The 15274-nt window shown below is 45.3% G+C and overlaps 1 protein-coding gene across 5 annotated transcripts in view; it reads right to left on the bottom strand.

The window, feature by feature from the left end:
- Positions 1 to 15274, bottom strand: part of EIF2D (eukaryotic translation initiation factor 2D) — a 39571-nt gene that overhangs the window by 10857 nt on the left and 13440 nt on the right. For 2 of the 5 annotated variants that reach the window (XM_079760839.1, XM_079760840.1), the window contains 4 exons: positions 5916 to 6106; positions 4531 to 4614; positions 3155 to 3245; positions 450 to 557 (listed from right to left, as the gene is read on the bottom strand). In XM_079760839.1, coding sequence (XP_079616965.1) covers positions 450 to 557; positions 3155 to 3245; positions 4531 to 4614; positions 5916 to 6106 — 474 coding nt within the window. Of the gene's footprint in view, positions 1 to 449; positions 558 to 3154; positions 3246 to 4530; positions 4615 to 5915; positions 6107 to 7016; positions 8303 to 15274 lie in introns of those variants that run through there. The other 3 variants (XM_079760838.1, XM_079760837.1, XM_079760841.1) reach the window with 3 other exon arrangements.

Here is a 15274-nt window from a genome sequence, read left to right as displayed (position 1 = left end):
TACTGGAGAGATCTGGAATGTAAAACCTGAACAACATAATAATCATCATTGCCCCGTTGCCTAAGGATCTACTCTGCTTAGATTTGGATTCAGAAGTGAGAATTTCTGAGCACTTGTCACAGGGCCAAAAGATGCCTGAATGTGCATGGCAGACAAGGCCAGATGGACCAGAGCTATAAAAATAAAGATTATAACTGCATTGAGAAGGTGGAGCAGACAATCCCTAAGGCCTGATTCAAAGCCTAGGATTCTATAATCCACCTAGAAAATAATCCGAGTTCTCTCTAATTTCTTCTCCAGACAGGCAAATATATATACAAATTAATGCCTGGGGTCAGCAACTTGTCGAAGGATTTAGCAGGTACCAAAACGCTCACTTCTGAACCCAGGCCCCATGTTCTCTCCACCCATGCAGCTCCCCGTAAAACAGAAAAAAACAGCAGACCCACCACAAGTGGTCCTCGTAGGTGTGGAGCACAGAGAAACCCCTTCCCTTCAGGCCTGAAGTCAGCATCTCAGATGTGGACATGGCAGCCACTCCGATGGCCACAGGGGCCCTGAGAAGGAGAAGGCCAGAGACAAGGATCCTGGAGCGTCTTCCAGGAGAGCATGTCAGGACCACCTTTCCCCACACGTGCTAAAAGCAACATGGTTGCAAATCTGAAGCAGCCACTAGGATCACAGAAATCTCACTTTTCTTCAGCTCGCCTATAAATATGACTCCCAAAAATCCCTTGACCAAATATTCTTTCTTTTAAGCAATTCCTCTGCTGATGTTGACACTTTTTGTTTATTCCTATTATGAATTAAACCCAGGCAGGCCATTAAACCCACAAGAGGATAAAGTTCCTTTTCTTTAATTTCAAAAATATAAATTACTTCCCTACCTTAAAGAAAGCATAGCCATCCTATACCGAAGTTCAGAAAAGAGGCCATTCATAAGCCATAGTTAGGCTGAAGGATATCATAAAGAAGGGAGAAGAGGTTCCTTCTGAGTTGACTCTTTCTAACGGGATTTGCTCTGTGTAACTATCTAGGAACTGGGTGTGTCCAGAATGTCAAAACCACATTTATAGTAACTACAAAAACTTCCAAAGCCCAAACGGGAAATCTCTGTCATCCCAGTGTTACTCAAGCATTGCTCACACACTGCTTGTAAGGATCAGTGACCAGCTGGGTAGCTGGGGGGTAAGGTCACCTGGGCCCAAGCGAGAAGATTCAAGAGCATAGTTCCCAACACCTGAACTTGAAAAAATGTTTGCTAACTTAGCAGCTGTACTTCCTGGGCCCATCGGTCAGTTACTGCCACAGAAACTTTGAATCTGGCTTCTTTCCCAGCTCATAAAAGAGGGGTCTTTCCAGCCGCAGGGTCAGTAACTCAGGAACTTCAGCCTCAAAGAGAACTTGTAGTTTTAACAAACTTCTTTGTACCTTTAACCTGCCACAAACTACCCCCAAGCTTCATCCCCATATGCATTCTAAAGGCCAAACTGGGCAGGCCAAATACATATTTATGGAGTTTTCCCCTTTCTTCTATAGAATACCAGAGGGGAAAAAAAATGACACTGCCATTCTTTTCAACTGCAAGTTTTGCTACAGGTAAACAAGGAAGGAAACATTTCTAGGTGCGTAGCTCCAAAAGGTTCAAGGCAAATTGGAGAATATCAGTAGCAAAAATAAGATCTTTAAACACTGACCTGTTCCTTGTCAAAGAAGTGAGGAGTAAAATAATAAGATGTCATTTTTCACTCAAGATGACACAAATGAAAGTGACCCGTCATATCCAGAGCTGGTGAGAATGTAGGGAAATCACACCCAGAGGTGGGAGTGAAAACTGATACAGCTTTTTTGGAGGGAGATGGTAGCTACTTTAGAAAAATACTGGCACTGGTATTCCTAGAGGCATCAGTAAGATACTGTTTTTGATAGAGACAAATTGGAGACACCAGAATATCCATTAGGAGAGGACCTCTCCCATCACCACAGAGTAGGTAAGAGTCAGTATATCTGGGCTTGCCTACACGGGAAATGCCCACACTATCGTAAGTGAAAACAATATAAAGTATAATTCTGTTTGTTTATATTTTTAAACATTCATACATTTTTATATGCACATGTATATATGCATTGAAGAAGGTTGGCAAAGATATGCATCAACATGAGATGGTTACTACTAGGAGAAAAAGATTATGAGATACAGGAATTTGTGATTTTTCAGAATTGTTCTTATCATTACTTCCTATATTATTTTTAAAAATAAGCAGGGTGGTGATGGCTGAACAATGCTGTAAGTATACTAAAAAGCACTGAATTGTACATTTGAAACAGATTAATTAATAATATGTAAACTACATTTCAATAAAGCTATTGAAAAAATTAAATGAGGATGATGAGGTGGATGATGGGGAAAAAGTATGGACTTCATGAAAGATAAGGAAAGACCAAGAAAATGTCACAGACAGGAGGCTAAGAAGACATGACAACTAAATGCACTGTGGTATTCTAGACTGAATCCTTGAAGCAAAAAAAAGACATCAGTGGAAAAACTGAAATAAAGTTTGTAATTGTGTTAATGGTATTGTACCAATCCTTAGTTTTGATAACTATACTGTGGTTATACAAAATGTTATCATTACAGGAAGCTGGGTATAGCAGAACCCCGTACTCTTTACAACTCTCTGTAATCTAAAATTATTTAGGAGCCCTTGCCGGTTTGGCTCAGTGGATGGAGCGTTGGCCTGCAAACTAAAGGGTCCCAGGTTCAATTCCAGCCAAGGGCACATGCCCGGGTTGTGGGCTTGATCCCCCCCAGTAGGGGGTATGCAGGAGGCAGCCAATCAATGATTCTTTCTCATCACTAATGTTTCTATCTCTCTCTCTCTCTCCCTTCCTCTCTGAAATCAATAAAAAATATATATTTAAAAAATTTTTAATAAAATAATTTAGGGGAAAAAAGAGAAGCATCAGTGGCAAATACACTGGCCCCAGATGTGTGGATACCTCACATATCTCATTGCTATTCGCTGTCTTCTAGAAGAACCTGTTTTTTTCTCTTAATCCGTTATCCATATGCTTTGAGAGTTGTCATTCCCCAACCCCCTCCCCAATTTTACCTAAGTTTTTTCCCCAAAGGCACAGCTGGCTGGCACAATACCTGTTTCCCACCAAGACAATGGCACAGAGGTCACCCTTCTGTACCTGAGGCAGACCAGCAGGGGGCACCACTATTCCCGGCAGCATCAAATCTGCAGCAAACAAAACAAAAGCATCACAATTTATGTTCTGCCTCCATCTAATTCCACATTTTAACTTCATCATTTATTCACTCAACAAATATTTATTAATGTAATAATTAACTACACTAGAGGCCTGGTGCACAAGATTCGTGCACTCGGGGGGTCCCTCAGCCCAGCCTGCACCCTCTCGCAGTCCAGAAGCCCTTGGGGGATGTCCCACTGATGCCTAAGCCGCAGTCGGACATCCTTAGTGCAGCTGCAGCTGCACTCACCAGCCGTGAGCCCGGCTTCCCACCAGGGAACAGCTCCTGCATTGAGCATCTGCCCCCTGGTGGTCAGTGTGCATCACAGCGACCAGTCCGCCGTTTGGTCAATTTGCATATTAGCTTTTTATTATATAGAACTAGAGGCCTGGTGCACGAAATTCGTGTATGGGGGCGGGGGGTATCCCTCAGCCCAGCCTGCACCCTCTCCAATCTGGGACCCCTCAGGGGAATGTCTGACTGCCAGCAGTCGGACATCCCTCTCACAATCTGGGACTGCTGGCTCCTAACCGCTCACCTGCCTGCATGCCTGACTGCCACTAACCACTCTGCCTGCCAGCCTGATAGCCCCCTAACCGCTCCCCTGCTGCCCTGATTGATGCCTAACTTCTCCCCTGCCGGCATGATCGTCCCCAACTACCCTCCCCTGCCAGCCCAATCACCTCCAACTGCCCTCTCCTGCCAGCCCAATCGCACCCAACTGCCTTCCCCTGAGGGGCTGAGGGGACTGGGGGACTCCGGCTGGATGAGGCAGGGCTGAGGGGACTGAGCGCCGCCATCTTGTGGCTGTGGGGCGCTGCCATCTTGTGAGGGTGTGGCAGTCAATTAGCATATTCCCTCTTTATTAGATAGGATTATTCATAATGAAAATTAAAAATGGCAACCTGAATAGCAGACCTTTTCCCTTTGGGGGCTGGGGCTAGTGGTCATATCGAAGCACCAAGCTGAGGTTCCAGCTCCACAATCTATCTTATCCTAGTCTCCTAAGTTCAGCCTATTGATTTACAGTATAGCATATGGCAGTTCCCAAGGTATCTTCACATCATTTACCTTATTTAAACTTTACAAAAGGGTCAGAGAGGCCCAAAGGGCTCATGGAGGCAGCCAAGTGAGAGCCACAACACACACGGTGGGTAAAATCCATTTTTCAAACATATGAATGAATATAGGAAACAGGTACATTTCTTAAAGTAGTTGCCCTTCCTAAGTAGGTTTCAGCCAAGAGCCAGAACATAGGAAAATCCTCTTACCTGCTCCCCCCACCAGTTTTTCGAGCACCAGAGGCCATGTGGTGAATGCTGGTAGAAGATCAGGATATGACCACAGGGTGTACACTGTCCAAAAACAGACGCAGAAAACACTTAACTGCCAAAGTCAATCCCCTGGGGAATTGGCAAGGCCAAACATTAAGGTTGATTTAGTTAGGATATAGAAAAAGCAAAAGCTATAGAGGTTGCTGAGAGGATGCCCAAAGAGATTTCATTCCTGAAGAAGGCAGAGATTTAAGAAATTGGAAGTCACTTGAGATTTGGAGGCACCTATTGTTCCACCTGGATTGCAGCAGCAGCAAATGACCACAGTAGATAAAAGTGGGGACACAGACACAACAGGATTCCATTTGCCTCAGAAGCAAGTAACCTAAGAACAGGGCACTAGCTGAAGAAATGTTGAACTTTCCCATGTTTATTATTTTTATTCTGTTTCCATAGTGATTAGCCATAAAACCCTAGATCAGAAAGAGCCTGTGGTTGTACAGCAGCAAAGTGGGGTTGGGTAGGAGTGGCCTAAGGAGACTGCATTGCACTGTCTTAGCCAAGCTGGGAGGAAGAAAGCCCCAAGTGACAAAGTAGGTGTCTGTAGCTATGAAAAACAAAAAGGCCCTAGCTGGTTTGGCTCAGTGGATAGAGCATCGGCCTGTGGACTGATGGTCCGGGTTCGATTCCAGTCAAGGGCATGCCTGGGTTGTGGGCTCGATCCCCAGGAGGGGGCGTGCAGGAGGCAGCCGATCAATGATTCTCTCTCATCATTGATGTTTCTCTCTCTCTCTCCCTTCCTCTCTGAAATCAATAAAAATATATTTTAAAAAAAGAAAGAAAACAAAACAAAAAAGAACACAGTCTCTGACACCTGTGACAAAGAGAGAAAGCAAAGAATCCTGAGAGCCAGGCAGAGCCTAAGAAAGACTCCCAGTGAGGTATCTTCGTGACTGAAGTACATCACTAAGCCAGCCAGTATGTAGTTTAATCAATCTAGCTTCTTTCCTACAATAGTATCTCTTTGGTACTTTACGAAAATCCTGCTAGAGGTAGCTTTAAGAAATATTCATGGCCTGAGATTCACCTATTTTCAAGACCTCTGCTCCATCCCTAGTAACCTACTATACACTTCATCTCAGAATTTCCCTTGGCAACTACCCTTTTTGTGTGTTAACTTTTTTTTCCTCTTTTCTCCCTCATATAGCAGTTTCTGCTCTTGGAAGACCCAATTCTAGGAATATTAGGTCCAAAAATATGTTTAGGGATGGTATTGAGAGATTTTCAACTTGTTTAAGAAAGACAGGTTACTGGAAGACATAAGGAGAAACAGATATTAGGCAAGAGCTATAATGATGGCCATCCCCATCCTACTGCCATACCTGTCGGGTACAGATTTTTCTCCAGTTCAAATAGGACGGGGTTACCACCACTCACGTACACAGTCACGGCATCCCCTCTGTGAGCATACAGCTTCACGATGTTGAGCTCTTCCTTCCCAGGCACTAACTCGGAGGCCTGATCGGTTCCGAGGGTGGGGAAAGCAGCTGTCACATCAGCTCGAAGCTTTCTCCTGCAGAAAGCACACCAATGCCTGCTATGAACGCTGTCTGGGTGGATTTTAATAAATATTGAGGACGTGCTATAAAATCACGAGGGCCAAGGAAAGAGTCTAATTTATAATGCTGTATTCTCGCACACGCTTCCAAAACATCCTATTCTGTTTCACACCAATGTCTCATCTAATTTTCACATGTTCCTGGGCAAATCTTTCCGTTTTACAAAGAAAGAAAAAAAACACACACAAAAAAAAACAGAACAAAACAAGACCCAGTGAGCATCCCAAGTAAGCCTGAAACTGAAAACTCAGCCCTGCCTTCCTGACACCATGCCTAGCTCTCGGACCCTCTCCATGCTCATATGTGCTTGGTGAATCTGCCAGCTTATGATTCATCACTATACCAGGGCACTAAGAATAACAACTCTAGAACACTGGCTCCGGAAGTGCCAACGTGACATCTGCATTTGCAATACTGAACTGATTTAGTTCTTACCGTATGTGCTGTGCCGATCCTCTCCCACTGCACCCTGCTGTCGCTCCTGCCAGAAGCAAGCACTGGACACTTTTGCCTGTGTACCTGTAGTTCTCTGCGCCCCAGGGGTCTCTACGCTCTTTGGAGGACAGGGACTCTGTACTCCTTCATTTTTGCATCCTCCACGCCTTAGACTGCATTTTATAAGCGCTTCCTGAATTATGTTTTCTTTTAAACTCACTAAAATATCCAAAAAAGGCAGCCTAGGAGATATATGAGGCCTCCATCTTCACCTAACCCACACTTGCCCCCTGGAGTCCCTTTCCCGGGTGTACCCCGCGGCCTGCACCCCGGGCGGGCTGACCCAACCCAAAGAGGGCTCTGGACCAAACCGGGTTGAGAAGTACTTGGGTGCCCTCATGAGCGGAGCAGGCCCCTTCTCCCCCTCACCTGTCCGATCCCTTGATGGCCGTGTTGGACTTGACCCGAAAGGCCTTGGCAAACATGTTTGCTGGAATGGCCTGAGGAAGAGAAGTCGAGCACAGAAGCCAGAGGCTGTCAGGAAAACGAGAGCGCAGCGTCTCCCCAACCCGAAGCGCTGGGCGCAGCCATGCTGGGGCCTGGCCGGGAAATGAGCCCGGCTGGGATATGGGCCCGGCTGGAAACCGCGGCCGCGCAGCTTCACGGCCGCCCCTAGTGGCAGGGCGGGGACAGAAATTGGGCGGGGCAGGCGGGGCAGGCGGGGCAGGCGGGGCAGGCGGGGCAGGCGGGGCAGGCGGGGCAGGCGGGGCAGGCGGGGCGGGCTCCTGAACGCCCCTCCCCGTGTCACGCCCCTCTGTCCGGTTCTGCGCCTGCGCAAACGCAAATGGCCGGAGCCAGCAAGTCTGTAGTTACCCGCCCCAACAGAGATCGCATTCATTTCCACTTCATCAGCTTTGAAGTGTGCTGAGTAGGAGTCCTGCCAGCTCCCGTTCCATTCAATTTAATTCAATTCCACAAAATTAATTGAACTCTTGTGTTTTATTAAACTTGCAGGCATCTTGAATGCTTTTCTTAAGGGCTTTTGTTTATTAAATCTTTTCATTTTTTGTACACTTAAGGCCTTAAACTAGGATTTTCTCCAAGATTTTCTACTATGTTATTAGAAAATGTCTACATGTTATTATTATGGGGTGATAATAACAACAACAGGGAATCTACTCTTGTCACAGACTTGCCCCTCATATTATGAGGGAAAAAAACTACAAATGATTTTCAAATGTATTATTTTAAAATATTTTGGGCTATTTATATTTAACTTTTGGGTTCAGGCATTATTTGGGGAGTTTTGTTTCTAAAGTAATTATGTTATTACTCATAAGTTAATATGTTTATTAACTCATATTGCTTATTTTTAAAAATCGGTGAGATAGATTAGGATCACATGCCCTTGCAGTTGTGATCATGGACCAATGGCTTATTCTTTCTGAAACTCTTGCATTCTCTGACATGTGGATGCCATAGCCACCTTAGAGCTTCCATGAGAAACAACTGAGGTAACATGTGAGGTGTTGCACAGGGCTTTGCAAGTTAACAATAAATAGTTATTATTAGTAGAAAAAAATCGGTCTCAGAGGTGAGGGTTTGGGTTTCTCTGAGCAACAGATGTGTACCCTGGAGGCAAGGATTTAAACACCTGGGGTCCTGGCCCCTATTAAATTAAAATTTTCATGTGAAAACTTCAGCGCAGAATGTCCATCCACCAAGAAAAAAAATCCTAATTGCTTTATTAGCTGACATAGTTGCACAAAGGAGAATGCCACATTGACTGCCCAAAGATTAAGCCCTGCACAGTGTCTGCCCCCCACCATTCTTGGAAGGGCCCCTGATACAGCAGAGGGGCCAGCCCAGCTCAGGCTCCCCCTGCACTTCTGACCCACCAGGCTCTTATTCTGAAGCACTGCAGCCATAAGACCAAAGTCAGAGGAGTCCAGAGGAGGATAGCACCACAGAGCCCTGTCCCCTTGTACCCACACCTAGCCACACTGGGAGCTGGGGAGGGGTGGGGGGAGGGCGCAGCGGGGGAGGCTCCCTCCAGCTCTGAGTAAGTTGCCTGACCCCACAAGCTTTCAAGTCTTCCAGCTGAGGCCCCAGCTATCAGGGAGCAGAAACTAGACATTTCACTATGCCCTGTCTGACTCCCTGATCCATAGAAACCATAAGATAGTAATTATTATTGTTTTAAGCTGTGGAGCTTGGGGATGGTTTGTTATGCAGCCATGGATAACTAATATAGGAACCCAAGCATTTCTCCATCCCACTGCATCCTGAAATGACCAATTTGTTCATGTTACTGTGATGGAATCCATAGCTATATGCAGTCAAACTCTTCTCCCAGGAAATCATCCACCACTAGCTATTTTGCTTACCATGCAAAAATTGGAATTTTGTTTAAAACTTTTTTTATTTTTCAATTAGTTGACATTCAATATTATATTAGTTCCAGGTGTAGAGCATAGTGGTTAGACGTTTATATAATTTATGAAGTGATCCCCTAATTAGTCTACTACCAATCTGGCACCATACACAGGTATTACACTATTATCCTATCTTATATAATAATCTTATGTAATAAAAGGCTAATATGCAAATTGACCGAACAGCAGAATGACTGGTCTCTATGATGCGCACTGACCACCAGGGGGCAGACGCTCAACGCAGGAGCTGCCCCCTGATGGTCAGTGCACTCCCGCCTCCACAGCAGCTCTAAGGATGTCTGACTGATGGCTTAGGCCTGCTCCTGTGGGTAGCCAGCCTAAGCCATCAGTTGGACATCCCCCAAGGGCTCCCGGACTGCGAGAGGGTGCAGGCCAGGCTGAGGGACTGAGGGACCCTCCCTCCCCAGTACACTAATTCCATGCACCAGGCCTCTAATCGACTCTACTACCTATTCTGTATTTTACATCCAACAAAAATTGAAAATTGAAAAGTCTAAGATGTTTGACTAACGCAAAGTTGGAGAGGTCTAGGGAAGGGAAGAGTTTTAATCAGAAAAACCCTGTGCCAGGAAATCTGTGACACTGTGGCTTTTTTATGAAAGGGGAGATGCTACTGAACCCATAATATAAAAGGGGGGCACAGTAGGTAAAGGTTTTGCTCTTGCAAAACCAAACCACAAGGCTGACTCTCAGAAGGCAGAGTGTCACCATGCCTAACTCAGCACTGCCTGGTCTTCCTGGCTGGGGTGGGGTCAGCCGAGACCAGGGCACCCCATGTAAGAACAGAGGCACCCACTTCCTAGCCTTCTTCCACACACCCAGGGAGATCAGAGCTACACACTGTTTAGGAAGGTGAAGACTTCCTTTGTGAGTAAGATGTCCTTTCTTCTTAGGACTGCCCAAACTACATATTCGGCGAGGTTTTTTAATCTCCTTTCTTCTTCACAGCCTCCCTAACTCACACTTCCAAAAGCTAGTGAATCTGGAGGATCCCAGATGAGGCCAGTAGGAGCCCTCAGACACTAGCAATTGGGCAGAAAAAGATCACATAGCTGCTCAGAAGTAAAATCTTCCACATCTCAGAAAGTTAGTTATTCTGGAAGGACTGGTCTGAGGTGAAGATGTTCTCCACAGCCTGTGGCAGAAACCTGTCTCTGGTGACTCTCAGAACCTAATGGACTCTGGGAAAACTCCGCGAGTGAAGGGAACCTTCACTTTTATAGTACATTTATAATACATAAATTTATACATTTATAAACCTTCAGAATACATTTTCGTTAAGCAGTTATAATTGGTTTTTTGTTTTGTTTTGTTATCCATACCCGAGGATATGTTTCCATTGATATGAGAGAGAGAGAGACATTGATCAGTTGCCTCCCGTATACACCCTGACCATGGATCAAACCTGCAACCTTTTGTTGTATAGGATGACACTCCAACCAACTGAGCCATTTTGCCAGGGCTGTTGTGTGTGTGTTTCTTGATACTTGCAATACTTGTACAGTAGGTGACAGAGAACTGACTTCCTTGGCCCAGGTGGTATGAATAGAACAGGCTTAGTGGGTTTCCAAGGTCCAGTAGGACTTGGTCTCCAAGGTCTACACTAGTGAATTCCAGACCTGGTGGGTGAACAGCAGCCACAACAAAAACATCAGTGGAGCCCCTAGAGAACCAAGATGGTGGTGTAGGTAAAAGCCTATACAGGCTGCCTCCGACAACCACATCAAAATTACAACTGAACTGCAGAACAACCACCATTCAGAACCACCAGAAAGTTGGCTGAATGGAAGTCCTACAACTAGAGAAGAAGAAAGCACATTGAGACTGGTAGGAGGGGCAGAGTTGCAGAACTGGCTGGTCCGACACCCACATGTGCCATTTTTTTAATTGAGAGGGAGATTGTCTCTGCAGAGGCTGCCTGTGAGGAGCAAGGGGTCCCAGCACCACACCAGACCCCCAGAGCAGGGAAAAGAAGTCCCCAGAACTATGGGCTATAAAAACCAACCTAGATTAAAAATAGTGTCAGAGTAAGTGGATGCTCCCAGGAACAAACTGGAATTACAACTAAAATACAGAAAAACTTCCTAAATAATCAATGGAAGACTTGCAGGAGAGAACCATGATACCCAAGGACCAAAAGTGGAGACCGCATAGAGACTAGTATGAGGGGCAGAGGGCGCAAAAGGGCTGGCCAGGTGCCCAGAGATAGCAACTGAAATTCCAGAGAGATATCTCAGCTGTGTGTGGAGGGGAAGGGGGGAGGAGGGAGTGCCACTGAGAACTCTGGGATCGAATCCCCAAGCCGCCCCCCACCTCTAGCAGAGAACACCAGAACTGAGAAGGGTACCCACATAACATCTGGCTATGAAAAGCAGGGGTTAGAGGAACCAAGATGGCGGCAAAGTTAAACAACTAAACTGCCGCCTCGCACAACAATTTCAAAAAAACAACTAAAAAACAAAACGTCTACCACCCAGAACCACGGGAAAGCTGGCTGAGTGGTAGATTTGCAACTAAGAAGAGAAGGGAGCTCAAACGCTGGAGAGCTGAGGTACGGAGGCGCGCACGAAGTGGGCTGGCGGCAGGCGACTGGCGCGCGGCTTTTCTTCAAACCGAAGGGAGACAAACTCCCGATCACTCTGAACTCCAGTTTCTGGGGACACGCGGGGGACCCAGACGCCTACGGGGAGAAGCTGGACTCTCGGCCATTGGTCAGAGAGTGAGAGTGACTTTTCTTCAGAGGTGCGCCCAGCAATCAGGGTTTGCTGCGCTGGAGCGCGGGACACGGGGACTTGGAAACGCGGAAAGGCAGAGACGGCTGAAGGCAGCCATGGCCGTTGGCCACGCCCCAGCCTAGTGATGCCCTGAGACCCCGCCCCGCACATTCTACAAACCCGCCCAGGCTCCACACAGCAGCTTTTACATATAAATGGCCTGTTCTGTGGAAGCTCAGCCAAATTAACTGCAGCTCCAGTCAGACTGCTCCAAAACTGCCCAAGCAAAGAGGAGAAAACTGTAGCTCTTGCTGTAGCTCCTGCTGGGAGGCCTCAGACCTGCACCCCATTGGAGATCCAGACACTAGGGTATCTAGTGGTTGGTGTGGACGACACCAGATTTCAACCACTCTCATAAGGGACACATTCAAGAGGCAGACTCAGTGAGCACCAAAGCCCTACTGTGTCTCCAGCACAGCAATTTTTCCCTTATAGACACAGCAGGTCCTCACAGCCCATTGGTCTGGAGGTCAATTCCTCCCAGTGTACCAACAGCAATCAAGGCTTTTAACTACACCAAGACTTTCCACTCAGCCCACAAAGGGGTGTACCAAGAGCGACCACCTAGAGTGATTGGGGAAGCTGAGCTACCGGCCCCTATAGGTCACTGACCACACAAAGCCACTCCATCAACACAGGGAGGCAGCCAAAATGCAGAGACACTGAAGTATGTCACGAGTAGGAGAGAAGGAGGAAAACAAACTAATGGACGACAGTGTTCAGAACCACATTTATAAGGTTACTCAAGAATCTTCTAAAAACCACTGAGAAACTTGAAGAGACCTTCAAGGACCTTAATGAGAATACCAAAAAAATGGAAAAGGACCAGTCAGAAATTATGCATACACTGTCTGAAATAAAGAATATACAGACACTCAACTGTAGACCACCGTACCCGAAGAGTCAAACCAAAGATCTGGAATATGAGGAAGAAAAAAACACGCAACCAGAGAGGCAGAAAGAAAGAAGAATCCAAAAGTGTGAGGATAGCGTAAGGAGCCTCTGGGATGGCTTTAAGCGTACCAATATCCGAATTTTTGGGGTGCCAGAAGAAGAGAGCAAGATACTGAAAACCTATTTGAAGAAATAATGACAGAAAACTTCCCCCACCTGGTGAAAGAAACAGACTTACAAGTTCAGGAAGTGCACAGAACCCCAAACAAGAGGAATCCAAAGAGGACCACACCAAGACACATCATAATTAAAATGCCAAGGGCAAAAGACAAAGAGAGAATCTTACAAGCAGCAAGAGAAAAACAGTTAGTTACCTACAAGGGAGCAGCCATACGACTGTCAGCTGATTTCTCAACAGAAACTATGCAGGCCAGACGGGAATGGCAAGAAATATTCAAAGTGATGAATAGCAAGAACCTACAACCAAGACTACTCTACCCAGCAAAGTTATCATTCAGAATTGAAGGGCAGATAAAGAGCTTCACAGATAAGAAAAAGCTAAAGGAGTTCATCACCACCAAACGAGTATTATATGAAATGCTGAAAGATATTCTTTAAAAAGAGGAAAAAGAAGAAAAAAGTAAAGATAAAAATTATGAACAACAAATACATATCTATCAACAAGTGATCCTAAAAATCAAGTGAATTAAAAATCTGAGGAACAGAATAAACTGGTGAACATAATAGAATCAGAGGCATAGAATGGGAGTGGATTGATAATTCTCAGGGGGAAAAGGGTATCTGTGTGGGGGGTACGGGAAGAGTCTGGACAAAAATCATACACCTATGGATAAGGACAACGGGGGGAGGTAAGGGCAGAGGGGGGGTGAGAACCGGGTGGTGGGGAGATATGGGGGAAAAAAGGAGAAACAATTGTTTTTTTTTAAATTTCTTTATTGATTAAGGTGTCACATATTTGTCCTCATCCCCCCATTCCCATCCCACACCCCTCCCCATGGATGCCCCAACCCCCTGTTGAACTTAACCATTGGTTAGGCTCTTATGCATGCACACAAGACCTTTGGTTGATCTCTCCCTTCTCCCCCCACCCTCTCCTATCCTCCCTCTGAGGCCCGATAGTAGGAGAAACAATTGTGATAATCTGAACAATAAAGATTTATTTTAAAAAAAAATAAAAAATAAAAATAAATAAATAAATAAAAGAAAAGGGATTATCTATGTGTATGGCAGCTTATCAGAATGTAGCAGGAATCACAGCTCGATGTAGAGGTGGTGTAAGTTAGTAGAGATGGGTTCTGGGGCCAGACTGGATTTGAACCCTAGCTCCTTCAATAATGGTGTGATACTGGGAACTTATTTAACCTGTGTAAATAAGAAGACTAAGACTACCTACCTTGAGGTGTTGTGTGTGTTGTTGTGTTTTTTTTTTTAAATAAAAATCAAATGAGTTAATACAAAACAAAAAAGAAAGAAAGAAAAGCAGGGGTTGCTGTCTGCCAGGGAGTGACGGCTGAAAACTCAGGCACCCTCTTAAAGGGCCAATGCACAAAATTCCCTGTGGAACCACCCAATTTATATTCCAGCAGAGGGAGGGTGGAGTGGACTGCAGCTTTGTGAGCAGAAGCCAGGATTGGGAACTCAGGGGTTAGAGCTCAGAAAGCAGACACCCCCAGTTTCCTGTGCTGAGTCATTCCCTCACCCAGTGGAGGACATCTTTCCCACACAGATATTTGCCTTGTCTGGGGGGAAGACAGTTGACACACCCTATTGGAAAACATCTTGCCCTGACACCACTTAAGAGACTAAAGATAACAATTAGCCTCCAGGCAGAAGCAACTTCCTCACCCTGTTGAAAAAAACCTCTCACCACACCTGAGGATGACTACCTGAGGCAATTCAAGTCAGAATCCTATCAGTCTGTAGGCAGAGGTGGTCTCTGGAGGCTTTAAGTCTTTGCCTGACCTAATTAGTCAGAAAGTGTTCGACACTGTCCTGCACTAGAGATTGAGAGGTGTAGAGGATCTACCTAATACATAGTCACAAACCCAAACAGACAGCCAAAATACGGAGACAAAGAAACAAGCCCCAAATGAAAGAAAAAAGAATTCTTCAGAAGAAGAGATAATGAAGCAGAGATAAGAAATTTATCTGAAAGAGTTCTGAGTAATGATGGGAAAGATGTTCAACTGCATGAAAAAATATATAGTAACTATGAAAAAAAAACAGTCTGAGATAAAGAATGACATAACACAAATAACACATTGGAAGGAATACACAGCAGATTAGAGGAAGCTGAGGATCAAATCAATGAATTAGAAGACAGGGTTGAAAAAAATCACTCAGAGAACCAAAAATAAAAAATAAAAAAAACAATTAAAAAACAGGAGGACAGCTTACGGGAGCTGTGGGACAACATGAAACTTAACAATATTAGAATAGCAGGTGTGCCAGAAGAGGCAGAAAGGGAGAAATGGATAGAGAAGGTGTTTGAAGAAATAATGGCAGAAAACTTCCCTAACCTGGTAAAGGGAAAAGTCACACA

This window comes from Cnephaeus nilssonii, assembly GCF_951640355.1.
Source record: "Cnephaeus nilssonii genome assembly, chromosome: 21".
NCBI classification, from domain to species: Eukaryota; Metazoa; Chordata; class Mammalia; order Chiroptera; family Vespertilionidae; genus Cnephaeus; species Cnephaeus nilssonii.
The sequence above is the reverse complement of the archived record's forward strand: the minus strand, read 5'-3'. Positions and strand labels throughout refer to the sequence as shown.